At 38.8% G+C, this 26,913-nt stretch overlaps 1 protein-coding gene across 3 annotated transcripts; it reads left to right on the top strand.

The window, feature by feature from the left end:
* The first annotated feature begins 588 nt into the window (after positions 1-588).
* On the top strand, positions 589-25,936 carry LOC125888688 (natural resistance-associated macrophage protein 2-like). 3 transcript variants are annotated; one of them, XR_007449358.1, is made up of 18 exons: positions 589-749; positions 6,910-6,994; positions 10,878-11,014; positions 11,281-11,400; positions 11,946-12,065; positions 12,225-12,331; positions 12,439-12,509; positions 12,594-12,661; positions 12,766-12,921; positions 13,054-13,212; positions 13,381-13,467; positions 15,488-15,607; positions 15,693-15,842; positions 16,022-16,095; positions 16,565-16,718; positions 18,091-18,144; positions 23,201-23,335; positions 25,269-25,936. XR_007449358.1 is itself a non-coding variant. In XM_049576202.1 (17 exons), the coding sequence occupies exons 2-17, from the start codon at positions 6,961-6,963 to the stop codon at positions 23,270-23,272; spliced, it is 1,683 nt and encodes a 560-aa protein (XP_049432159.1). In that variant the 5' UTR covers positions 589-749; positions 6,910-6,960; the 3' UTR covers positions 23,273-25,936. The 3 variants fall into 3 exon arrangements, 2 of the variants coding, with proteins under 2 accessions (XP_049432159.1, XP_049432167.1); XM_049576202.1 differs by having other exon boundaries at positions 23,201-25,936; XM_049576210.1 differs by lacking the exons at positions 589-749; positions 6,910-6,994 and adding an exon at positions 8,036-8,111 and having other exon boundaries at positions 23,201-25,936.
* The last annotated feature ends 977 nt before the right edge of the window (positions 25,937-26,913 follow it).

Raw genomic sequence — 26,913 nt, 5'->3', positions numbered from 1 at the left:
ATATTTCTAACTTCAACTTCTAGTTTTATACATTGTATTGTAGCATGAGGCACACATTTTTTATATTTCTAACACACTATATACTTAGCACATTATACACATTAGACATATTCTTTATCTTTAAATATTTTACAAGCTAATGTTAACACTGTAGCACATTGCACATATTTTATGTCTATAGTTATACATATGTCATACTTCTACTTCCTATTTCTACTTCTACAATTATCTCTGCCATACCCAGTTTGCAACCATAATTTCCCTGTGAGGATCAAAAATGTATATCTGATTCTGATTTAATTCATAGGGAAATTCTGTACTTTTTACTCCAATATATTTATTGTACAGCTTTAGCTACTTCTTACTTTACACATTAAAATTTTTACAAAGGCCTCACATATGATGATATGAAGCATTTCTATAGCCTAGACTGAACTCCTCAAAGATGTGAATAGTTTAAAAGGGCTCCAATCTAAAGTACCGTCAGCACCGCCTGACAGGCTAAACCCAGGGCCTCATACCTTCCGCAAACTGCTCACCCATTGGCCAATCAGAACAGTGGTACTGCTGCACATGCGTATTGGTTGTTCAACTTACAGTTGACATGGAAAGATACGACTTTGCCACAATTTAGCTTGATAACGTGCTACTTAGCTACCTTCAATTTTACAGATATGATTTCAGTTAAAAAGCCGCTTTAATCGTCAAAACATAGTCTGACATTTTTCCCTCCCGGACAGTATAACCAGGTAAGGCCTTTTTAAATACTTTGATAAGGTTAACGTTAGCAGGTCCAACCAGACAGCTAACGTATTATGGGAAGTTGTTAGCTCGTTCCCACACAGTAACAGTGTGCTAGTGTTAGCGCACCAGGGTTTGTTGAAAGGTGTCTGTGATGAAGGTTGCTCTGGTTTACATATCTCCCGGGCTCATCGGCGGACAGCCTTCGTTTCCTTTAGCGGTAATCTGTTCAACTGCAGCCACATTAACGTTACAATGTAATGCCAGCTAAGATATCAGGACTAGAGGTCAGACGTTAAAGTTCTGGTTAGCTGCCCTACTACTGTTTACTCTGGGAGTGTGCTAAATAAACCAACACTATGTCAACTTTAAAAGAGTAACTTGTACTAGGGTTTGGTTTCTGCCAAACTGCTTTGTGACAGTACACCGGTGTGTTGCAAAATTCAGCCTTAAACAGACTTTTCTCTAGTAATTGTGAGCTGTAAAATCAAGGTGTTGAGTCACATGTCAGAGGAGGAAATCATAGCATCATCCTGAATAAATAAAGTCATCAGGTGACACTTCAATCCATTAACTATGACGGTTACGTCATCATCATTATTATAGTTGATTATATACTCTTCATCAAAAACTGAGCTGTACAACATCACAGAAATTACACGTTACTTCAATTTTAGGATAACAATTGGTTTACTGTAATTTATAAGACCTTGATAAGTTATGTTGGCTCACATATCACAGTGGTAATGGTCCTCCATGGTGAGTATGTCTCAGAAAAGAGAAGAAGTAGAGTGAGGGTTCCTGGCACAGTTAGGCCTGGGATGATTTGAAAATTTCATGTCACGATTATCCTGGCCAAAATAAGTGTGATTCATGATGTTATCCAGATCATCAAAATATGCTTAAAACCCTTAAAATGACACTAAAACAATCTGGAATCACTTTACGTTACATTTGTTAAGAAACAGATATTTTTATTGCTTCACAGATAGTACGCACATCTTTTTTTATAGTGATCATAATTTTTGCAAAAAAGACAAACATAAAAAACAGGCTTCAACCATTTGTAATGGCATTATATCTGTCAATATGAAATATGCCAAAGCTTAAGCTCTTCTGCGTGTTTTTTTTTTTTTTTTTTTAGATTGTTGCATATTCAGCCTGTTTTTGCAGAATCTCTTGAATTGTTGGTTGCCCAACAGGCTCTTTGGGTGCTGCTGAACACAATATTCATAATTATTCCAATAATGGAAATTCACCACAGCCAGCTTACCTGTTTGCAAAATGTGTGAGAAATGAAAAGCATCCCGAAGTTGTTCTTATATTATAAAGGAAAATATGCTCTTTTAATAGTACAAGCGTTGCTCGAAACTTGACGCGTTAAGATTGCTTTCTTTACTTCATGATATTGTGCTGGAAACCTACACTGTCCTATAGTAGGACATTTGACAAGCATAGCCTAAATTAACTGAATTTCCTCCTCTGTCGTTTTGTCAATGAAGTGTAAGGTGTTTGTTGCTAAAAATTAATTCACACCCCATGGAAAACTTAATACAGTAAATGTGATGCATGGGAAAATTATTGTCAGCTTTTACAGTGATATTTTAGCAAAGTGTATAGCGTAACTTATTTTTATTTAGGGTAGAATTTATTGTAATTTTCTCCTCATACAATAGTCAGTATACAGGGGAACAAAACAATATACCTTCAGAGCTAAAGCATACAGAGTTAACATGTAAAATTGTGTGTTATACGTTTATTTGCAACCACCTCTTGAATACCTTAAATGCACCTACATATTTACTCTCTAATCATATCTAGTCACAGCTCTTAATGTGAAGCCAGCTGTAAATAAAAGAACTGCTGTGATAATATTGTCACTGACAAAATCCTCTTGTTACTTACATCAGTGAAGGAAAGTTGGTCTTAACCACGAGGACCTGATTGATACAACATGAAATACATATTGGATTTTAAGCCTCATTATGGTTTTATATTATTTGTGGTTGGACCTTTGAAATCAGTTACTTCAGTCAAGATGGGCAACATATCAAACTCATGGCTGTACATGAACGCAGGCACAAATTAATTATTCAGTTGTACCTTGTGTGAAGTCTGTGCATGTTCTTGTTGGACCACTTTTAGCAAGATTCAATTATTTGAATATTTGATTTCCTGATTAGAGAGAACTAGAGATGAATCTCCTTTTAACCTCAATTGTGTGAGCTGAATGTTTGTTGTGCTGAACAGAGCTGTGCTGGTGTTGGATGTGAAGGTCTGATGTTTGTTGGTGCTACTGCGTCTTCATTTAAAAATAGCGAGAATGATTTGATGCCGCATTAGTAATTTAGGAAGAAAGCCTCGTAGGAGTCTTTAGAATCCTTTTTGTTTGATGTTTATTTTGGCATTACTGAAGTGAGATGTATTTATTTAGATTTTGCATGGGGTATAACAAGGGGCCTGCAAGGGGTGTAATATTAGGGAACATTTGTCCGTTTGGGAGTTGTCATAGATTTAGTGATAGTAAAAGGTGCTCTGTGCAGATAGGCCTCTGTGCTGTTCATTGAGGCTAAGGCCTTTAGGGGAAGTCAGATGAATGGATGACTAAGGATGTAGTTTCTTACTTTTTAATTTGTATGTACAAGCTTGGCCAACCCAAAATTACAACATTTGGTAAAGTCAAAATGAATCACAAAGTTGATGAAACAACTGTAAGTGCCTGAGCTTCATATTGGTGCTGTCACTGAAGAAGTTTAGACTATCATGTGGATTCAGTTTGACCAAATTCTTAGTTATTGGGAACTGTGGGAGCATAAATCTCTTTTATCACCACATACACGTGGTGGTTACCCAGGGAGTTTGACAAGATTAGTGCTGACACATTAAAAGGTAGTTACACAATCCAGGACTGGAATCCGTGTCATAGTAGGACCAGTACGAAATGTTCCAGTATGTCTGATGTAGTGCAGATAAAAATGATAGTAAACTAAACATAAATAAAGCCAAGGGATTGTTCCTCTGTTGATACATTTGTATTGGTGTTAATACTAGTGAGGTGTTTTGTTTGCTACACAGATTTTTACCAGGCAGACATACTGTGAGAGATGTGGGAGACATGACTTTTGACCAACAACATCAAAGTGAAATCACTTCCACCGTTCACAAAAGGATGTTGTTCTTCTTCTTTCATGTCTGGTTATGAGATTTTAGGGGGGAGGAAACCTGTAAACCACTGGCCTCACAGGGAAAGATTAAATACTTCTTTATGGTAAAACCTGCAACAAGGCTGGCTGAATTAGAGGGTGGTGTTTAACAGGGATTAGGCAGTCCTTTAGGTAATGGTGGTGTGTGAGACACATGGTTGTTTGGAGATTTAGGAGAGTTGTTTTGACTTCATTGAGTTTGGGAATAATGATTGGAGCAAACTGACGCAAAAATGTCAAATATCACAATATTTTTGACCATATTGGTATTTTGATAAATGATCATCAGTAATGTGGATATAAGGACTAAGGGGATTTATTTTAAGTGTGTAAAGGCAAATAATGGAAGAGCAAGAAGACTCTGGCAAGTTCAGAAAAAGACATCAATTTACTGTAATGCAACCTTTAAAACCTTAAAAAGACAACAGTTGTGATATTAGAATAGCCAAAATCTGAAATGGTCTCTAGTCTCATATCACAGAATTGATATAATATTGATATATTGCCCAGTCCTAATTTAAAATACTAGTTTAGCATCTTAGCTGGTTTGTTAATGATCATGTCTTTATGAGGTAAACACAGTAATACAGTGTTTAAAACCTCATCACGTTTTATTTTTAGTTTGTTTAGCTGTGTCCGCTGACTGCAGCCACATGAGGTCACATGACAAATAAGAGCGTCTTGAGAGATGCAGAAAACTGAAGCATCCTGCGGCAAAGTAACATGTAACTGCCATTCTGGAGGTCAGATCCAGCCCTTGGGCAATTTCCTAAGCCCCCCACATGCATAACATTTACTGTTAGATCTATTTAATGAATTATTTTTAGATTTTATTGTTATTAGATTTTTTTATTTCTTTTTTGACTTTTGACTTTTCCACAGTATCTGCTTTTTTTCTGGAGTGATCATTAAACACTGCTCAATGAAAAATGAAAGGAACACTTAATTGTCACAGTAAAACACCAAGTCAGTTAAACTTCAGGGATATCAATCTGTCCATTCAGGAAGCTCAAGTGATTGTGAATCAATTTCACCTGATTTGGTTCAAATGAAAGTGACAACAGGAGCAATGTAGAGGCAAAAGCAAGACAACTCCCAAAAAAGGAAATGGTTTTACATGTGGTGGCCACAGACGGTTGCTCTCTCCTTATCCTTCCTGACTGATTCTTCTCTAGTTTTGTGTTCTGCTAGTGTTCTTGTCACTACTGGTAGCACAAGGTGGTACCTGCAGCCCAATCAGGCTGCACAGGTAGTCCAGCTCCTCCAGAGTGGCACATCCATATGTCCATAAGGTTTGCTGTGTTTCCCAGCACAGTCTCAAGAGCATGCCGGAGATACCAGGAGACTGGTAGTTAGATAAGGAGAGCTGGACAGGGCTGTAGAAGGGCATCAACCCAGCAGCAGCATCAGTATCTGCTCCTTTGTGTGAGGAGGAACAGGAGGAGCACTGCCAGAGCCCTACAGAATGACCTCCAGCAGGCTACTGGTGCACATGTTTCTGACCAAACTGTCAGAAACAGACTCCATGAGGGTGGCCAAAGAACACCAGAATTGGCAGGTTGGTCATTGGCACCCCATTCTCTTGAAAGATGAGAGCAGGTTCACATTGAGCACATGTAACAGGCGTGAAAGAGTCTGGAGAAGCCGTGGTGAACGTTGTGCTGCCTGTAACATCATCCAACAGACTACGCTGGTGCAGTGGGCCCTGGGTTCCTCCTGGTGAATGACAATGCCCGGCCTTATGTGGCCAGAGTGTGTAGGCCTGGATGACGAAGGCATTGATGTCATTGACTGGCCCTCTTGTTCCCCTGACCTAAATCCAAATGAGCACCTAATATAACCCCCTTGGCAGAGGTATTTGGAGCAAAAAGTGTCAAGTGTGTAAAAATTTAATAGAAGCAAGCTGTAGCTCCACAGCTTCTCACCACAAGAGTTTTAGCTTTGACAAATAACATTCTGTCTTACCCGAGACCAAAACATTTCTGTCTCTACCTAAAAAAGTAGCAAAGACAGTTATGTAGTTAAATTTATAGATGGAAAAATCACAGGAGAGAACAACAATCTACTTTTATGTGTTAAAGGCCATTCATTTTCCAGGTCAGTAAACATTCTGTCTTGTGGGAAAAGGAGCAGGTTGATTCATTTTGACATGATGATTTTGAGGTATTTGTAGTTGTACTACAAGAAACTGCTCACATTTTGCAGGTAACTGATATTATTGCTCAAATTCTAATGCTGTTAGATATTCGTTGCTACTGAGCAAAGTACCAAGGAAGCTTATCACCTTGATAGTGCCAGTCAGTGGGAGCACATGTTCAGTTGTTTGAACCAAAGGAAGTGGCACTCTGATGGAAACTTTGACTGTTGGGAAAGCTGCGCCGTCTGCTGCTTCAGCTTGTCTTATACCTCATATGATCCCGCAGTCATGTGCTCTCAGTGGAGCTACACTCTCTGTCTCATAGAACAAGGTGTTATAAAATACAGAGTTCTGCCTGGACTGAGGTTTTGTATTTCATCTTTTGGGTGCCAAGTTAATAAATACCACTTTAACTGTGAAGCTGAATGTAAGAGGAAGGATGCATGCGGTGGAAGTGAAACTCCAGCGCCAGTGTTCAACCCAAGTTTCCCAGTAATGGTTCTCATTAACGCAGTGACCTTTTACATCCTGTTAATGTTGCTTAGTCATTTTTATGACTCGTGATTTTTTTAATGCTTATTTTTATTAAAGGGTGGAAAGGAGAAGAAGATGTTGCACAGTCATGTCTCGTGTTCAAGTTGTTTGTTGTTGTTGTTAAAAGGCCTGAGGTTAAGGTCTTTGGCAGTCCAACAAAGGAACAAAAACCCAGTCTTTTTAGCTTGTTTTTATAGAGCGAAGAGTCTCTTACATGATAATTACTGTTTTACCCTCAACAGTCGTGTCTTTCATGCACCTTCAGGTTATGTAACTGTTGTTTTCTTATTCCAGGGAGGCTGATATTCACCCCTCAAGTTCCCAGGGATCCCTCAGCCTGCCCTGATGAAGGCCGAGCAAGACGGAGACCTCCTGGAAGGTAACTCCTTGTCAAAACAGAAACATGACCACCACATTACAGACACACCTGCCATGCGCTCCAACTTAAACACTTTGGGCATTTTGTTAAGGCTGCAATACACATATGCGAGTAATGCGTCTCTTTGTACGCACTTAACCACAGCACCGTGATTTAAAGGGTAAGTTCAGTATTTGGCAGCTTGGACCCTGTTTTCCCACATTTTTGTGTCCTCGTGACCAATGGGGAGAACAATTTTTGAAAATAGCCCAGAAGTGAGAGGGAGGGCTGCAGCTGGCAGCAGTGAAACAGGCTTCAGTGTAACCACGTGGGGCATATTCACACCATCAGTTTATGCCCACTAAAGTGCTTGTTTCTGTCACTGACAGACTTGGATTATCATTTTAAGTGTCTGTCCATCTCTGGAAGGGATCCCTACAGAGATAGACCTTTCTGTCAAGAGTAAGATTATTTTTGTTTAACTAGAAACAGCCCCAAAAACGCCATCCCCCAATCTCACCAGACTCCATTTAAATAAACAGTTATTTTATCACTGTAAAACACACTTAATTCAAAGTCAAAAGAAACAAAACAAAACTCACAAGAGCTGCCTGAATTTACCCAGTTAGATGTGAAAATATGCTGGCTCCATACATGCTAAAATTACAATTTATTTTAATGGAGTTTGGTGGATTTGGTGATGGCCACTTCTTGGCTGTTTCTGGTTCAACAAAAACGATCTTAAGTCTTGAACAAAAACATCTGTCTCTGTAGGGATCCTTTCCATAATGCTGCCAGTGCGTACGCAGTGTTTATAAATGAGACACCTGATTCTGGAATATGTGTGTGTGATTCACTAAAGGGTAAAGGGCATGTCACTCTGTGTTTTATTTGCACTAGAGGTTGCAAGACCAAGTGTGCACAAGTGTGGTGCGTTCTTACTTCTCTCTCTTAGCGGGTCATTTTAAGGAACATGATGTCAGAATGGTGTTGTGATATCTTATGACAAAGAGAAAAAAAAAAAGCGATGATAAAGGCTGAGTCATATAAAAGCAGAGTCCTTGTTAGGGTAGAGTGGACTTTGTGATCAGCAGTGAGTTGGAGATGAAGGGAGGAAAGAATGAAAAAGCCAAACTCAGTGAGTAGTGTATATTGTGTACTAGTACAATTTGTCAGAAATATACATAAATTAAATAGTGTCAGAATAGTTTTTGTGTGAGATTTTAATTTGTTTATATTGACTGGTCTTTTGTACTTTTTGTGTTTTCATAAAGCATGTTAATGGAGACATTGGTTTCAGATTTGAATAATGTGGCCTTAATTTCAGGTCTTTCCTGACCAAGTAAATACATGTAACTTTAAGTCTTAAACTAAATCACTTATGTAGCAGTTTTGAAATCTTGAATTAGATTTAGCTTGTAAGCAGTGAGGTTTTCACAATGGTCGCTTCTGGTCATTAAACTGGCACAAATGGCTTAATCTTTAAGTGTATGCAGTAAAGCTCCTGTTCTGCAGGTAAGTCTTAGATACTTTTTTTTTTTTAACATTTTCCACCGTAAAGAATGATTAATCTGTGTGTGTGCTCTGTGACGTTATCAAGTAAGCTGGAAATGTCTGGTTGGTTAAGCCTGTTTAGCTAGATCCCACATTCACTTTGTTTTTAGGTAAATTTGAACATTGCTGTAAAATTTGAATTTAGCTTGGAAGAACATTTTTGTGTTGCATACAAAGTGGAGTTTGGTGATGAGTGTGTTGAAAAGCATTAAGTGGCGTAAATGTTGCAAAATTATCAGTCTTGTCGCACAGCAGATCTCTAGAAATGATTCTTTGTTTTCATAAAATCAAAGAATTTCTTTTTTTTTTTTTTTTTTTTTTGCATCAGGCCACTGTGTAAGGTAGTTAAGATCGGCCCCAGTGCACGCTATTATGACAGGCCCTAGTGTGCCTTAGTTACTAGTTATACACACACACACACACACACACACACACAGAGTTTTAGGTGTGTATATATATTTTACCAAGTGCGTCTTGAGTGAATAAATGGACACTTGATATTGGACAACATCAACAAACATATTACCCTGCAATTATCATTACATATGTGTATATGATAAAAACTACAAAAGAAAATAGGATTAGGAAATTACTAGTTTAACTAAATAGTTTTTTAAGTTAATTTATATTTTTTATAGTTTATGAAAATAAACATGTAATTTTGTTATAGATTGATACTATTTTCCAAGAACAGAAAACCATGATGGAGATGGGTTTGCCCTGTTGGGGGCAGATGTAGAAAATGGCACCATTTTTGATTTAACATGAGTTCTTCTTTGAGCACCATCTTATTTCCATGTGGCAATCGGGCCCCTCCACCCCACAGGCCCCAGTGCAACCACACTGCCCGCACTGTCTATATTTACGCCTCTGCATCGGGCAACTTCAGATCCTCTCCGTTTTCTCTGTCAATACTTTTGCAGGTGCCATAATATACAATAAGATCAGTCATATCATCGGCCAGCTGCAGATTGTTGTAGTGATTGTGTCTCATCCCCAAATAATGGGCGTAGTCACTGTGACGTCACCCATTGGTCTGTGGACTTGAGCTCGAGTTCACCATTTTGGCCCTCGCTATCTTGTTTGTTTTTTTGTTTTTTTTTGGAGCCAGAAGTGATCATATTTGGACAAGAGGGTGGAGCTGTGGAGGAGTGGGGAGTGGATCAGACTAGGAGTCCTAGGTGACACTTCACAGACAGTCTGTCACTCAGAGCGTCCATGCCCTTTATCATGTGTCACTTGGAGCTACCTTCAAGTGACCATTAAAGCTATAGTTGGTAATGTTGGAGAGCTAGCAAGATTTGAAAGCGGTACCTCCTCTAAGCTCCGCCCCCTTCCCCCCTCCCATCAGTGCTCCGTCCAAAGCCACGGCCCCACACAAGCTTGAACGCGCATCCTGCAGTCAGCAGGGCAGAGGAGAGCCGAGTAAAATAACAAATCCCCCTGAAGCAAACAAATGATTACCTGTCTAACAGAAACACAGAAACCTCTGCATCACTTTTCAGGCCCTTCAGCTCCCTCAGTTGTCTCCACTGTTCAAAAGCTGCACTGATGTTGATGTCTGGATGGTCCTCTCGCTTTATCCAAAGCCTTTTTCGTCGCAGCCGCAGCCTTTTCTCTGACTTTCCTTTCTCAGCCTGTTTCGCGGGGCGAGCCGTTACAAGTAACGCTGGAAGTGATACTTTTGGCTGCATTTTCTCTTCCATTGTTCAGCAAACGCCTGCTAACTCAGTATTTCTGCTGAGGAGTGTGCTGAATATTTCCGGCGGTGACACGTGATGAGTGCACGCAGGGAGGAGGGAGGGACGGAGGGGGGCTCGGGCAGGACGAAACATGAAGGCATCTCATTGGTTCTTTCCATTCGCACTGAATGGCAGGGATTGGTCAGAGTTTTTACAGGCCTGCAGTTGCCACAGAGGTCTGATTTTTTTCATTCCTTTTTCTGAACACATTATGTATTGACTACTCTCAGGATGGAAGGACCATTTCACCCAGTATAACAAGAAGTGTTTCTGAACAGGATTACCAACTATAGCTTTAATGGAAATTGCAGTTTTTGGCTCCTCTGCATTGGCTTTATTTTTAAACCCAGAAGATTGCCGGCCACTTGGTGAAAGGTTATCATAACAAATCAGAATAATGTTCAGAACTACAAAAATGAGCTCCAGGTAATTTAAAACAACAGATTTTCTGTAATGGCACCTGAGTTGCTGAGATACAGAAAGTGTGGAAGCATGCTAACGACTGATGGGGAGACGTATAAATGTTCCAGTGGATAACTTTTTGTCTTTGTCTGTGTCAGTCTTACTCCTCTGTCATCACTAATTTTTCCTCTCCGTGGTTTTGTTAGAGGACTCCCCTCAGGAGAATGGAGTCCAGACAAACCAGTACAGCTCCATCTCTCCTCCTGCCTCACCAGTGGCCCAGGATGTACCCTTCTCTACATACTTTGAAGAGAAGGTGCCCATTCCTGAGAATGTCAACCAGGTAAAGTCTCACAGCTGCTGTTTCATGTGAAATTAGCAGCAAAACTGATACTTGATATTGTTTTTCCATATCTAATCATGTACTGAACGTATTACCTGCATTTAGCAAATTGAAAGATAGAATGCTTTATCCTTGCTGGAGTCTGTTAGAATTTGTTATATTTTGGGAACCAGAAACACTTTATTATTTTTGAATTGAAACAATTTAATATTAATTAAATTACAGCATAAGTAATAATGACAACATTTTGCTGTCCCTCTATTCAGGTGTTCAGTTTCCGTAAACTCTGGGCCTTCACTGGACCTGGGTTTCTGATGAGTATTGCTTACCTGGATCCAGGGAACATCGAGTCAGACCTGCAGTCTGGAGCTAAAGCTGGCTTTAAGGTGATTTTTTAAAAGCATGGCAGTGTAGACATCCAAACAAAATGTGGCTGTTCTGCCAGTTTACTTTGCTGGGTTAGGGGTGTGGATTTAGGAAAAAATGTCACCCATGATACAGTTTCATCTTGAGTATATGAGGAAGTGATGTCACAGGCGTTTGTTGCTTTCTTCACACAGATACTTATGTTCTCTCTTTTTTCCTAAAGTGTCGTTATTTATATTTTTACTCCTGGTCATGTTTTGTCTCTCTTGCTCAATGAAGCATGTTCTCTTTTTTGGTAGTGACACGTAGTGAGCTGCATTAGTAGACTTCTCTAAGCAGAGGCATTTACTGCGTCATTGGTACAAGGGCTTATGGTTATTTCCACCATAATTATTTTCATTGCATTATGAAAAAGAAATACCAGTTTTGAATGTTAACATGAGCAAGAATTTACACAGGCAGCTTTTGTTTTATTTTGCCTAAGTAAAACTCCCATTTATTAAGTAGTACATGGTAGGATAGTAGTACAATAGCAGGAAATACTGATTTACTCTTTCTGTCTCAGCTCCTATGGGTGCTCCTTGGAGCAACTATCATTGGGCTGCTGTTGCAGAGGTTAGCTGCACGCCTCGGGGTCGTCACTGGGATGCACTTGGCTGAAGTCTGCAACCGCCAATATCCCACAGTGAGCATTCCCTTCTCTTATGCATTTTAACTTCCCTTTTCTTGTTCTACTTTAATGCATGGGACTGTATTTTTAACATAAGAGTGCACCATTTTTTATTTTATGTATTTCTGCCACTCTCCAATTATATGTTTAATTTTTTTTTTTTTTTCCCCTCAGGTTCCTCGGGTCATCCTTTGGATGATGGTGGAGCTGGCGATTATTGGCTCAGACATGCAGGAGGTCATCGGCTGTGCCATAGCTCTCAACCTTCTCTCTGTGGGCAGGTAACTTCTTGTCAGTGAAAAGTGACCGCAGACATTTTTACGGGTTTACAAAGACAGTATTTCTGTAGTGGTGAGGAGTTACAGTAGTTCTTCTCTGTCTCATCCAGGATTCCACTGTGGGCAGGAGTCCTCATCACCATCACAGACACATTTGTGTTCCTCTTTCTAGATAAATATGGTATGGTTATGCCATCACTCACTTATTAGTCAGTGTCTAAAAACGCTGCACAGCCCATTTGATACAGTTTGTATTTCTGTGTAGGTCTGAGGAAACTTGAAGCTTTCTTTGGCTTTCTCATCACTGTAATGGCTCTGAGCTTTGGTTATGAGGTAATAGTCCCCTTTAATTTTCAGTATAATCCAAGTGTTTGCTGACAGCTGAAAAGACATTCATGGCACCTTGACATGTTTGACTCTCTTTTGCCTGTCTGTAGTATGTGCTGGTAAAACCAGACCAAGGGGAGGTGCTGAAGGGGATGTTCATACCTTACTGTGCAGACTGTGGGCCTGTGCAACTGGAGCAGGCAGTGGGAATAGTAGGCGCTGTCATCATGCCCCACAATATCTATCTACACTCAGCGCTGGTCAAGGTCAGAAGCATTTTGGTTTTTTTGTATACCATAAGCTCAGCAGTATAATTTCTATGTTAAATCCGTTTTAAAGCAGATCTTGACTGTTTGATCAACGTTGATTGGTATCGTGCTTATTTCCTTATGCTTTAGTCTCGGGATATTGATCGCAAAAACAAGAAGGAAGTAAAGGAAGCCAACAAGTACTACTTCATTGAGTCAACCATCGCTCTCTTCGTCTCCTTCCTCATCAACGTGTTTGTCGTAGCGGTCTTCGCTCAGGCCTTCTACAATAAAACCAACATGGAAGTGGTAAGTACACAGTGTTAAGAATCAATCCCTCTTTAATGCGTACTGCTGAAACATGTGTTGTTCATATTGTAACACAGTGGACTAACTGTCTTCTGGTTAGTGCTGCTGACACAAAATGTCCAGAGCTTAAAGTTGTGCCTTATCGTGTGTTTGTGTCCCTGGTTTCAGAGTCAAGAGTGCAATGCAACCGGCAGCCCTCACACAGATCTCTTCCCTCTCAACAATGGCACACTGGAGGTGGACATCTACAAAGGGGTGTGTTTGGTCATCACTATTATAACAACAAATCACAGTTGTATTGACATCACTTCCTTTCAGCACAAAACTGAACATTTATTTTAGTACAACAGTTAAAATTCCAAACTATTTTTACAATTTTATTATGTAGTATGGGAAAGAGACACAGCACACATACCTGATGACTGTTTCATGGCAGACATTTGAGCTGTGTCCCAATAATTGTATATGTAATATACTAATGTCTATATTGTTGTTTTTGTGGTTATTATACAATAAATCAACTTGCTTAACCATTTTATACAAACATCTCTACATTATTAAATAACCATCTCTGTGTGTTTTAAGAGATAGATACAGTACAGGCCAAAAGTTTGGACACACCTTCTCATTCAATGCGTTTTCTTTATTTTCATGACTATTTACATTGTAGATTCTCACTGAAGGCATCAAAACTATGAATGAACACGTGTGGAGTTATGTACTTAACAAAAAAAGGTGAAATAACTGAAAACATGTTTTATATTCTAGTTTCTTCAAAATAGCCACCCTTTGCTCTGATTACTGCTTTGCACACTCTTGGCATTCTCTCCATGAGCTTCAAGAGGTAGTCACCTGAAATGGTTTTCCAACAGTCTTGAAGGAGTTCCCAGAGGTGTTTAGCACTTGTTGGCCCCTTTGCCTTCACTCTGCGGTCCAGCTCACCCCAAACCATCTCGATTGGGTTCAGGTCCGGTGACTGTGGAGGCCAGGTCATCTGCCGCAGCACTCCATCACTCTCCTTCTTGGTCAAATAGCCCTTACACAGCCTGGAGGTGTGTTTGGGGTCATTGTCCTGTTGAAAAATAAATGATCGTCCAACTAAACGCAAACCGGATGGGATGGCATGTCGCTGCAGGATGCTGTGGCAGCCATGCTGGTTCAGTGTGCCTTCAATTTTGAATAAATCCCCAACAGTGTCACCAGCAAAACACCCCCACACCATCACACCTCCTCCTCCATGCTTCACAGTGGGAACCAGGCATGTGGAATCCACCCGTTCACCTTTTCTGCGTCTCACAAAGACACGGCGGTTGGAACCAAAGATCTCAAATTTGGACTCATCAGACCAAAGCACAGATTTCCACTGGTCTAATGTCCATTCCTTGTGTTTCTTAGCCCAAACAAATCTCTTCTGCTTGTTGCCTCTCCTTAGCAGTGGTTTCCTAGCAGCTATTTGACCATGAAGGCCTGATTGGCGCAGTCTCCTCTTAACAGTTGTTCTAGAGATGGGTCTGCTGCTAGAACTCTGTGTGGCATTCATCTGGTCTCTGATCTGAGCTGCTGTTAACTTGCCATTTCTGAGGCTAGTGACTCGGATGAACTTATCCTCAGAAGCAGAGGTGACTCTTGGTCTTCCTTTCCTGGGTCGGTCCTCATGTGTGCCAGTTTTGTTGTAGCGCTTGATGGTTTTTGCGACTCCACTTGGGGACACATTTAAAGTTTTTGCAATTTTCCGGACTGACTGACCTTCATTTCTTAAAGTAATGATGGCCACTCGTTTTTCTTTAGTTAGCTGATTGGATCTTGCCATAATATGAATTTTAACAGTTGTCCAATAGGGCTGTCGGCTGTGTATTAACCTGCCTTCTGCACAACACAACTGATGGTCCCAACCCCATTGATAAAGCAAGAAATTCCACTAATTAACCCTGATAAGGCACACCTGTGAAGTGGAAACCATTTCAGGTGACTACCTCTTGAAGCTCATGGAGAGAATGCCAAGAGTGTGCAAAGCAGTAATCAGAGCAAAGGGTGGCTATTTTGAAGAAACTAGAATATAAAACATGTTTTCAGTTATTTCACCTTTTTTTGTTAAGTACATAACTCCACACGTGTTCATTCATAGTTTTGATGCCTTCAGTGAGAATCTACAATGTAAATAGTCATGAAAATAAAGAAAACGCATTGAATGAGAAGGTGTGTCCAAACTTTTGGCCTGTACTGTATATGGATGACAGATAAGTTATTTTTCTGTGGATTATGTCTGTTTGTTCAGGGAGTGGTCCTGGGTTGTTTCTTTGGCCCTGCAGCCCTCTACATCTGGGCGATAGGGATCCTGGCAGCTGGGCAGAGTTCCACCATGACAGGCACTTACTCTGGGCAGTTTGTCATGGAGGTAAGAGTGCCTGTTGGTTATAAAAAAACAAAATAAAACAAGGAAAACTGTGTGTGCTCATGTTTTTGCTTTTGTGTTTGTGAAGGGTTTCCTGAACCTACGGTGGTCACGTTTTGCCCGGGTGCTGCTGACCCGCTCCATTGCCATCACGCCTACGCTGCTGGTGGCCATTTTTCAGGACGTACAGCATCTGACAGGGATGAACGACTTCCTCAACGTGCTTCAAAGCATGCAGGTCAGGACGAATCATTTAGAGAGGCCTTCACAATTCATTCTGTCAAAAAAAACCTTAAACATTAAACCACTCATACACAATTACCCAATGTTTTATACATATTCTTCTTTTAGTGTTCATATTGTGTAGTCCATAATACTGTACAAATATTCACTGTGACTTCTTTTTCTGTTCAACAGCTTCCATTTGCTTTGATCCCAATTCTGACCTTCACCAGTCTGACGTCCATAATGAATGACTTTGCAAACGGAATGTAAGTGTAATGTATACTTTCTTTTAATCATTAATTCCTGACTCTGAACTCTCAAAATGTGTTTTAAGATCAAGATTTAAGTCAATTCATCTTAAAACTGAGGAAGTGAAAAGTGTGATCTTACTGTTTGACAGCCAGGTGGTGAATTTGTTTGTCCTCAGTTATTCATTGACGAATCAAATGCAGCTTGTTAGTGTGAGGTCATCTGAGGAACTCTATTCCAGACAAGTTTAGTTCTAACTACAATGTTTACCGAACGTTCCACTTTTACAACATAAAAACCGATAATTTAGTTTGATGCTGTTTATGAAATTCTATGTTTGTTTTTAGACAGGCCCAGACTGAGTTACACAAACTAGGAATTTCCTCAGTAGTTTAACTGTTAGAGGAAGATATTTCCAGTAAACTGTTTATTTGAGAAAAAACTTTATTTCTCAATGGTTTTCATAAACTGCCTGTTTTTTTTAAGGGTGTGGAAAATTTCTGGAGGCATCGTCATCCTGGTGGTTTGTGCAATCAACATGTACTTTGTGGTGGTTTATGTGACGGCGCTGAACAGCGTGCTGCTCTACGTTATCGCTGCTCTGCTCTCCATAGCCTATTTGTGCTTTGTAGGCTACCTGGTGAGTCTGATTCCTGCAGAGTTACACTCACCTTCTTTGACATTTTGTAACCTCTTTTTTAATGCGGGCAATGATTCTGAGACAAAGTACAGTGTGAAAGATTTTTTGTAGAATACTACCTACTGAAGTACTTTTAAATAGCAGAGTTTTCAAACTTATTTGTTGGAGTGTTTTTTTTTTTTTTTAATGAATTCATGTCGAAATTCATACGTGAATTTGTAACTGTGAGGACAAACACAAAACTGAGGTGCAGACAGGTGTGAGCACCAACAAAAGCAATTCAAGTCAATCATAATTGAAGGTCATGCTTAAAAGAATACTTCACCCTCCAAATGACCAAATTTTGTATCAATTACTGGCCCGTGTTACATTGAATTTCTGTTTTTCTCACATGCCTCCACAGTGAACGAAGAATCCAAAAACAGAAAATTCTTGATGAATTGAAGTCATAGGGGTCCACATTTAACAATAGCAAAACTATATCAAAACATCCATTTATAGAATCTCACACAACTCATTCAGTATAATCCAGGTCTCATTTATCCGGTCATATGCTCAGTACTTTCGAAACAGACAGCCCTTTCCAACAGGGAAGATGACGGAAAGTGAAACTTACTTATGCTCTCCTTAAAGCCAGACTCCAATGACAAGAACAGTAATTTTACTTTGCTGAACATGGGAGCTGCTGGCTTCAGTCAGTTAGTCTGTTTGTGTTGTTGTGTGATTTTGGTGAATCAAAACTAACCCTTTAAAACGCCAAAGTCACACAATAACATGAATAAACAAACTGATATAGGCAGTGGTAGACCAGCAGCTCCCAAGTTCAGCTACATCAAATTACTGCTCTTGTCAATGGAGTCTGGTTTTGAAAAGAGCATATATAAGTTTTACCTAGTCCAGTTCCCCTTTGGAAAAGGCTGTGTGTTTGGGAAGTACTGAGCATACGACTGGATAAATGAGACTTGGATTATACTGCATGAGTTTGTGTGAGAGTTTGTAAACCAAAACAGTTTTTGGATTTTTCGCTCACTGTGAATGCATGCGAATAAAACAAAGTTTTCTTTCAATGTAACACGGGGCACGTACTTGAGATACAAATGATCATCTGGGGCATGAATTATTTTTTTAACAAGAACAGTCATCCAAGGTTAAAGGTTGTTGTTGCTGTTTTTATTAATTGTAATTTTGGTCAGTTCCCTATACTCATGTCCATTGAATATTATTTGTTTGCATGATGATGTTGTAATTTAAAAAAATTTAATTTTGAAAATAGGCTTTGGTCAGTTTGTTGTTTTTAGTGAAAAAACATTTCATGCACAAGCGTGCAGAAGCCTGGTTGTGTCTTGACTTTTCTCTCCTCTGTTGTCTGCAGGCATGGCACTGTTTGGTTGCCTTGGGGGTTTCCTGCCTGGACTTTGGCAGCAGGGTAAGCAATCGACCTGCTGTGTTGATAGAGGAGCCGTCTGAGTACGACTCCTAGAGCCGAACAGGACAGTAACCACCAGCATTTCCTCTTTCCTCTTGAAGACACTGAGCCCTGTACACAACCAAGACTTTTCTAGATCATGTAGGATCTCGAAGGCACACTTCCTGCTACTGTCACATGTTAATTTTGTGTAGGGCTGGGTATCAGAATTTGGTGCTATTTGGGTACCCCCGGGCCAAAATGAAAGTACACCAGCACAGAAAATTCAAGGCCAGTGTTTGATGCTTGAGAAGACTATAAATATACATTGTTTGGCAAATCAATAATTGTTACAATTCTCAAAGGCAACAACTATAGTCACCTCTGCTTGTAAAGCAACATAGTGTGACATGAGTGGTTTATATAACACGTAACTAACAATTATCTATCTTTAAACAAGATTTTCCATATTATTTTTTTTATTAATGTTATCTAGACTTTAAAAAGATAGCAGCTCAGCTTGTATTATTGCTTTGTGGCAAATCATTCCCAGCAGTCTCTGTGTTTCCAAAAGGATAACAAAAATTAGGTTTTGCACAGAAGCTCAAGAGATTTTAGATTTAAGACCACACGTTTGTTTGCGCAAACTTGATGTTTTCCTGCCTCTGTGAGAAGCAGAAGATCACAGAGGAGACACGCAACATAGCTGCAATAAAATCCAGTTTTATCAGGACTAAAGGTGGAGTCTTCTAATCCAACGCACTTTTTGTCAAACTCAGTGAGTAGCTCCTCACGGTCTGCTGGCTGTCTGGTCTGTGTGTGTGCTGAAAAAGAATCTGGTGTTTACACCAAGCTACAGCCTCCGGAGCTGAAAAATGAAGCCATGCCCACTTGAGGTGGTTCCAGAAGCCAGTAAATCCCCATAGACCCTCATGTTAAAATGCCCCACCTGACAGCAGGAATAAACATGTTTACAGCCTGGTGTGAAAAGCAGTTTTGGTCTCTGTAGCTAATTTCAACACTCATGACAACTATATGGGAGATGGATATATGTATAACTCACCTGTTTACATTTCACTGCTGCTTTGAATGCCGAACTTGAGGCTCCAAAATCAGAGTCTACATATTGGCAACCTCTGTTATTTTATACAGCCAATGGTTCATACGCAGCCCTGGCTCTGTAAATGGGAAACAAACAAAGTGGCTGGGACCAAGCCACACAACGCTATTCTAGCCAAACAAGCGTTCATGCTCATGCACAGGACGGGGGAAAGGCCATGGATGTATGAAGAGAAAGGCAGTTGAAGCTAGAGGGACAGTTCAGTCTGGCTCATGATGGGAGGGGTGTATTTGTTTGGGTGTTAAGTTCAAATATCAACAACCTTCCTCCAGAGTCACTGACTCCACCTTTAAATAACCTAAAAATGACCACAGTTAAAATGATTATTGTCAAACTAGCAAACCAATATCAGCATAGCTGGTTAAGCTGTTTCCATAAAGTAAGGACTGACCTAACAGTCTACCCAGAGTAGAAATCATTTTCATCTTTTTGCCAGATTCTTTCCCATGTTACCAAAGACATACTATTGCTAGCTGTGACATGCACACTGCTCTCCGTAAGCCCTCTGACACTGATAACCTCCCTGTGTCCTGGAGAAAGGTAGTGACACTCATTCTGTTATGATTTCTACTCCGTCTACCTCAACATACTCCATCATCTCACTTTGGTGTACCGTCTCCGTAGCAGTTTGATTCACTGGATTTTTGCATCTAACAATTTATTATCAGTTCATATTTTTTAAGAGATTATAATTGTTACATAATTCAGAGGAAAGTCTGTACCAAAAATCACCAAATGATATCCAGCCCTAATTGTGTGAATAACGTTTTGGTACATGGTATTGACGTTTCTAACGTGTCTAAGACACTAAAGTGGCAAGAAAATACATGATACTCAGTTGTCTCTTTGTTCCGCACAAACTCACAATGGACATCTGGTCAATACATCCAAGTCTGTGAATGAGGGATTTTTTATTTGCTTTTGTTTTTTTTTGTTATTAACATGAGCCTTGGATCGCGAAACTGGCTTGAATGGAGGACTGTTAGAGAGTTTACCTGTTCATTTACAAACTGTTGTGGTGCTGCCTGATGAACGCTTTTGTGTTAATGTGATCAAGACCCAACTGGTTCATGAAATTAATTCCAGATTATACTTTTAACTGAAAATAGTAGTTGACAGTCAAAGGTGCTGTATGTAACTCTAGATTGTTGAGTCTCATTATATGTCGTCAAATACCAATGCTTTGGGTTGGTAGACAAACCAAACTGCCAACCCACAGTGCTGGTATTTGACCACCTGGGGATTGACCCAGAGTTACATACAGCACCTTTCACAGACTCCATTCAACAAGCATCATATGGCTGCAGCCTCGCCCTCTTTCAGTGCCTAAACAATCAGGCTGCCAGCGACTCCGGTCCATCAACATACTAGAGTGAGCTTGCTTTTCTGCAGCGAAGCCAGCACAAAACTCTGCTCCACATTTTTATTAGTATTGTTTTCCTGTGGGTCAAAGCTTCATAGAACTGTATTGTAATTTAGATATGTCATATTACAATGCATGTGGTTATAATTTCTGAAAGAAAACTTTGTGACTTATTTATACTGCTATGCAAAGAAGGAAAAGAATTTCTTCTGCGGTAGCTTAAATATAATGTCGCAGTCGTAATTGTCGTATTTTTCATGACAAAGCTGTGTTTAAAGGACGACTGGAAACAAAAGTATAAAAAGTTAAAACAAGCACAGAGGAAGTCGTGATTACTAACACAGCCCCAAATCACAAGTTTGTCTCCGAGGGTTTTACAGTCTGCAATCTATTTTTAGATCCTCGAGAGCAGTCATTTTGTGAAACTACCACAGCTCAGAATAAACGCAGTCAAGTAAGATTCCTTCAAAGGAAGTAAAAATGTTTTGCTAATTTTGGTGCACTGCATCTGTTAATTAAGCTACAGTGTGTCCAGCACTCTGCACTGATTCATTTCTTAATTTCCTAATGGGAATGAAAAGGTTTTTGTTCTTGTTTGGCTTCAGAAATGTTTGTTCTCCCTTTTCAACATTGTTAGTTTATTTTTAAGTGTATGTCTTGTTTCTTTTTAATAAGAAAAAAACTACTATTGAAATTAACTTTTGATTTTGAACACAGCTCTGGTGGGCTGCAGATCCAGACCAGACAAAGCCTGCTTTACTACAATGATCGACATGTTTAATAAACCAATGCAGAAAGAATTAAGACTTGTTTAGGAAAACTAATCATTCAAATTTTAGTATGAGCCAAGTACCATCATTCCCACTCTTAGATCCCTTAGATTATATCTGAGACTAAAGTCAACACCCAATCTGCCTTCACCCAGCTTTGTATCAGTCCGTTTAAACACAAGTTGAGCAACAGCAGCAGTTTGATGCGGACAGCAGCAGTCCTGTTGGTCCAATCCAAGTATCCGAGTAAGATATACATACAATTTTTTTTTTTAAGATATTTTTTAGGGCATTTTTGCCTTTAATTGATAGGACAGTCAAGTGTGAAAGGGGGAGAGAGAGAGGGAGTGACATGCAGCAAAGGGCCACGGGCTGGAGTCGAACCCGGGCCGCTGCAGCAACAGCCTTGTACATGGGGCGCCTGCTCTACCACTAAGCCACCGACGCCCCAGATATACGTACAATTTAACCAATATTTTAGAAATGAACTAGCATACAGTTCATACAGTGATCACGATAAAAATCTCAGGTTCTTTCAGAATTTACTGTGTTAACGTTCAGGTTACTGTGGTGGGTCAGACACAGTTGCAGCAGCTCTCCAGTTCAGAGTTCTCAAAAGCTTTGATAAAGTTTCTCAAGGGTTTCAGGCAAATGTGACTTCATACAATGTCATATAAATACCTCACTGGCATAAATAAAAAACATGACAAACACACATCTGAACTGTTACAGAAAAAGATTGAAGCTATAGACTCATTTCTGCTCTTTGAGATTGAACAAGTGTTTGTCCTTACTACTGGAGAAAGCGTGTTCAAAATAAATGACATGTAATGAATATACAGACATTTGTTGGCGTTTTCTGTCTCAGTATCTACAGAAGGACTCATGCTTTATGTTTTAACTGTAAGTCTATTAAAAAACTGTCTGAATTGTATCATATTAATTAATTATATTGATTACATTATATTAAGAGCCAATCAAACCTCATCTGTTTCCTCAACCTCATCTGCTTTGTTGTAGCTTTGTGACAAGATGTTAATGTAGTAAATTGCTTACTGTACAGCCTGCTAATTACACAGTAATAATGTTAAATATGTGTTGGACTCATGGTTTAAAATTAAAAATGTGTATATTTATCTTTCCCAGATTAAAGGGTCAAAGGGAAAAATTGATTTCATTTTTTTCTCCTTATAGCCAGGGTTGATAGAACATCATGGTAGGCAATAGAAATGCTTTTTTGCAGGACTGTCCAGGATTAAATGAGGAAAATTGAGTTTGGAAGGTATCACTTTGACCCAAGGTGAGCACCCTTAATTAATCTGTAAACAACCAAATTCAAATTCTGAACTGATTGTACCCTATTTACTGCTGATCAAAATGCAGCATTGGTCATGATTCTTTTCTTTGTATGGTTAAATATTATGTGTTTCATTCTGTATAAGTCCTACAAACACAGTGAACAACTGACACTTGTTTCGGTGTGTATCTGCAGTCTCTAGGTTTATATTCCCTTCAAAAAAGCCACATGTAGAGTAAAATGAGCTGTAGCGACACAGATGCCTTTACAGGTTATAATAAACACAATGTTTAGCTAGCAGGTAAGCAAGTAGAGTTGGGTCAAAGTATTTTCTCAGCTATTAGCTGAAAGTTTACTTCTTTAGTTTTCTATGGAAACTCAAAAATCTGTTGTGAACAATACAAATCATGACAAAGTCATATGAAAATCGTTAATCTTTTATAACTCAGGTTGCCGTGATTCATGTGATGAGTTCACCATTAGTACACAACACTCACTGATAAAACCATCTCCTCTCTCTCTTTCAGATGCAGCTGTCGCGGCACACAGACATTTACTTACTAACGGACATGGACACTGATAATGTGGATGAGAGATAGGACACATTGTGAACGGATGATGAACTGATGACCGGACAGAGGCGTGGGACCACAGCTTGGCCAGTATGTGTTCATCTTCACCTCCCTGTGCCTTTTTAAAGTGTCCTTACAGCACAGTGTGGTACACCCACAGATGTCTGATCTAATGATGGATTTTTTTACCCATCGCAAATGTTTCAGTAACTTAAGCTAAAAAATGTTTATGCAAATAAATAATGGTTAAATATGTCTGAAAGATTTAGTTTCCTTGAGTGTGACACAGTAAATAACATCAAGTTTCAGACAAAATAATCACACTCTAAGGTCCAATATGTCATGTTTTGCCAACCAGATGCTACCATTAGGAAATTTAGTTTTCCATTCAGAAATCACACAGTAAATGACGTACTATTCCACATCACTAGGATGCCAGAGTTTTGAGTTCAGAGACACAGTTGCCCGTGTTTTCAGTCGTTGCTGCACTAAAGATGCTGTGGGCCTTCAATATGGCCACCATGCTGTATATTTAATTTAGCCTCTTCATAGTTTAACTGACATGATATTAAAAAAATGTGATTTTGGCCGCTGTCACACATCCTCGTAGAGTGAGAACAGGAAAAAGTCTAATGTGAATGCTGGATAATTTATTCATAAAAAGGAAAAACCAAAGCTGTGGCATGATGTTCACATGTAAGCTAAACTCTTACATGATTTAAAATATTCATCCAGATGTTAATATTAAATAAATACATTGTTATAATTAATATATTGAATATGAACATGACACTTGAGAAGTATATAAGGCATGTCTGTGTGATTAGTCACACTTTTCCCTGTGTTATGACAGTTTTATGTCATTTTATACACAGTTATGCATTTATTTAAGTTTCTGAGATTAACCCCTCTCAGAGATAAAAGTCTGTACAGCCTTTGTATCTCCAAGTCTTTTGAGGACCGTTCATAAATTATTCTGCTGATTGTAATTTTTTTTTCGTTAAAAAATATTCAATTGTTTCTTTTTTTTGTTATTTTGCTTCAGATATATACAAACAAAACACAGTAAAACCAACAATACAACATGAAACGAAACAAGACAAAGCAGAACCTAGTGGCGACCTTTCTTCCCCATCCCATACTCATGGATCTCCATATGATATTTACAGGAAATAAAGAGTGCAAATTAATAAATTATAGGTACCGTGTATAGGATTTAAAATTCTTTTTCAGTGGTCCTTGGTGGTTGTATCTAAAAAGACGTGGCAGTCCATTTAAGCCACATGATGTGTTCAGCACATGCACACATTCCCATTTAATTCATTTAGGAATTCAAGGTCATAAATTTAGAGTAAAAGTTTAATATGAGTGATTAGAATTGAATGCAGTACTTGGAGTCTGATCTGCTGAAATCTGTCCCCAGGCATCTCATTTATCAGTTCTTGTACATAAGAATATAATAATTTGGTATCTTCTATTATTTCTATTTAATTTTCTCCTAAGTTCTCCTTAATGTCACTGTCAGTTAAAATTAACTTGTTCATTTATGTGTAGTTTATATTTTTTATAAATGTTACTTTAAGCGGATGGTTAGTTTGGTATATATGTTATTATTTTGTTCAGCTTCAGCTTTTTGGGAGTTATAAGCAGCAGCAAGCCTTTTTTTAAGCCAAATTTGTGCACTGGTGTGATGTGTGCAAAAGTGCATTATATTACATAAACATGGGGCATTTAATATCTTAAAGGAAAATGAAAGGAAAAGTTAGAAATTGGCACTGTGGTGTCCTCGTGTCCTCCTCAGGTCTGCTCATGTCATGACATAAGATAGTTTTGGTTCCTCTGCTCCAGTGTACCAGGAGTTTCATGGTAGTTTGTCATTGTAGAAAACATGAACACGTTTGACTGTATCAAATTTGGGAGACAAGTGTTAGGTTAGCAACAGAATGATAATATGACAAATGCCTCTAACTGTGACAAGCAGATACTTCTTGTGAAACTCAGAATTTTTTTTTTTTTTTTACAGAAAATAAAAAGAGTGCAGAGATGATACAAGAGAAGACAGAAAATGATAGGAAATAATAACTCCAAACAACAATAGAATCTGTAATGCAAAACATTTTACAGTTATGATTGTGCACTGCTGGTTTGACCTGATAAATGAACGATAACCTTTCCTCGACCAAATACTGAGCTGCACTCTGTGTTATATTACAGCTGTGCAGACGACCACAGTGCCTCCTGCATTCACCACTGTGCCTCATTTCTAAGATTTCTAGCACACTATTCAGTCAAAAACAATTACAAACCAATTCAAGAAGCTCACATTGTTGTAGGTGGAACACAAGTTTGTAAGAATATAAGTTGTGTGGTTGAAGTATAGTGAGGCTGACAGAGATATTTTGAAAGTCTAATATATTTTCAGAAGTGTTTTCTTTTGGCCATTGTGTTCTGTATTTGCCACCATCCTTTCTGAAAGACTGATATCTTTCTTAGGAAATGTATATGCATATTTTTTTCATTTCTAGATGCTTATATGACTTGTTATTCCAAGTCTGAAATGATGTCATGCCAAATACACACCAACTTTTTGTGTGAAAGACCTTTTTAGTAATATCACTCACTGCAAAAAAAAAATAAATAAATAAATAAAAAAACATCCTTAAAAAATAAAGCACTTGATTACAAATGAAATGGGCCAAGGTGTAACTGAAAGCTTTAAAATATTGTTAAATGTTGGAAGACCACTGATGGGATCACAGCAGAAAGTTAATGCTTTGCAGTTTGTAGGACTCAACATTCACTGGACATATCTCACTGCAGGACATATGCATTTGGTCGAAGAATGTAAATCAGGCGTACATCTCCAGATGACCCTCTGGCTGTGTGAAAAACCAACTTCTAATGAAATCTATCAAAACATGATAATGCCCTCAGTCATACCATATTTTTTAATTGGCATTATTTGTTGCAATGTAAAGTATTTAAGTGTCTGAATATGGGAACACCTGTTGGGATTGTCAGAGACCATTTTCTGCTTCCATGACCAGACAGGAAATTGGTACTGTACTGTAAATTACATTAAATGTGCTATTTCTGATTTGGTTCAGTTTCACAGTATGATACAGTATTAAGACCCTACAAAAAGGGGGGGTTTCTAAATATGTTTTTGTCATCACATCTGTTTTAAATGATCTGCCATCTCTTGTTATATGTTAAAATATTTTTTCTTGTTGAATAAAATGTACCTTTGCATATTGTGCCTTACAAAATCTTTGTTTCTGTATCTATATTATATCTTCTTTAGTGGAAAAGAAAGGACAGGAAGTCATTCCTGGAGTGTATCTCGGGTCTTATTCATAAAAATCTTATCGGGGGAAAAAACTGTGGAATTAATCACAGTCAGCTGCTCCGTATTCCCACTGAATGAATCTTCATGTTGCTGTTTATTCATTTGTAGAAATTAGTTTAGATAGCATACTGTTAATTGTCAAAATATGACCATCCAGTTCACTGTAGAGGTTGTTATTGGTTACATCTTAACGTCCAGTCTGCTGAATGTAGAAAATATTCGTTCTGATGACCAAACACAATGTTGCTCTTCTAAGACAGAGAAATATATATTTTTGTAATTTTTCAATTAGAAAACACTATAGTTCTTCAGTTTTATG

The sequence above is a fragment of the Epinephelus fuscoguttatus genome, linkage group LG1 (assembly GCF_011397635.1).
Source record: "Epinephelus fuscoguttatus linkage group LG1, E.fuscoguttatus.final_Chr_v1".
NCBI lineage: Eukaryota > Metazoa > Chordata > Actinopteri > Perciformes > Serranidae > Epinephelus > Epinephelus fuscoguttatus.
The sequence above is the reverse complement of the archived record's forward strand: the minus strand, read 5'-3'. Positions and strand labels throughout refer to the sequence as shown.

Excerpts from the sequence above, each read along its gene's own strand:
- LOC125888688 (XM_049576202.1), top strand. The coding sequence starts at position 6,961 with ATGAAGGCCGAGCAAGACGGAGACCTCCTGGAAG. Across the intron at positions 6,995-10,877 it reads AGACGGAGACCTCCTGGAAG|AGGACTCCCCTCAGGAGAAT; the intron begins GTAACTCCTTGT and ends TGGTTTTGTTAG. Across the intron at positions 12,510-12,593 it reads CCTCTTTCTAGATAAATATG|GTCTGAGGAAACTTGAAGCT; the intron begins GTATGGTTATGC and ends ATTTCTGTGTAG.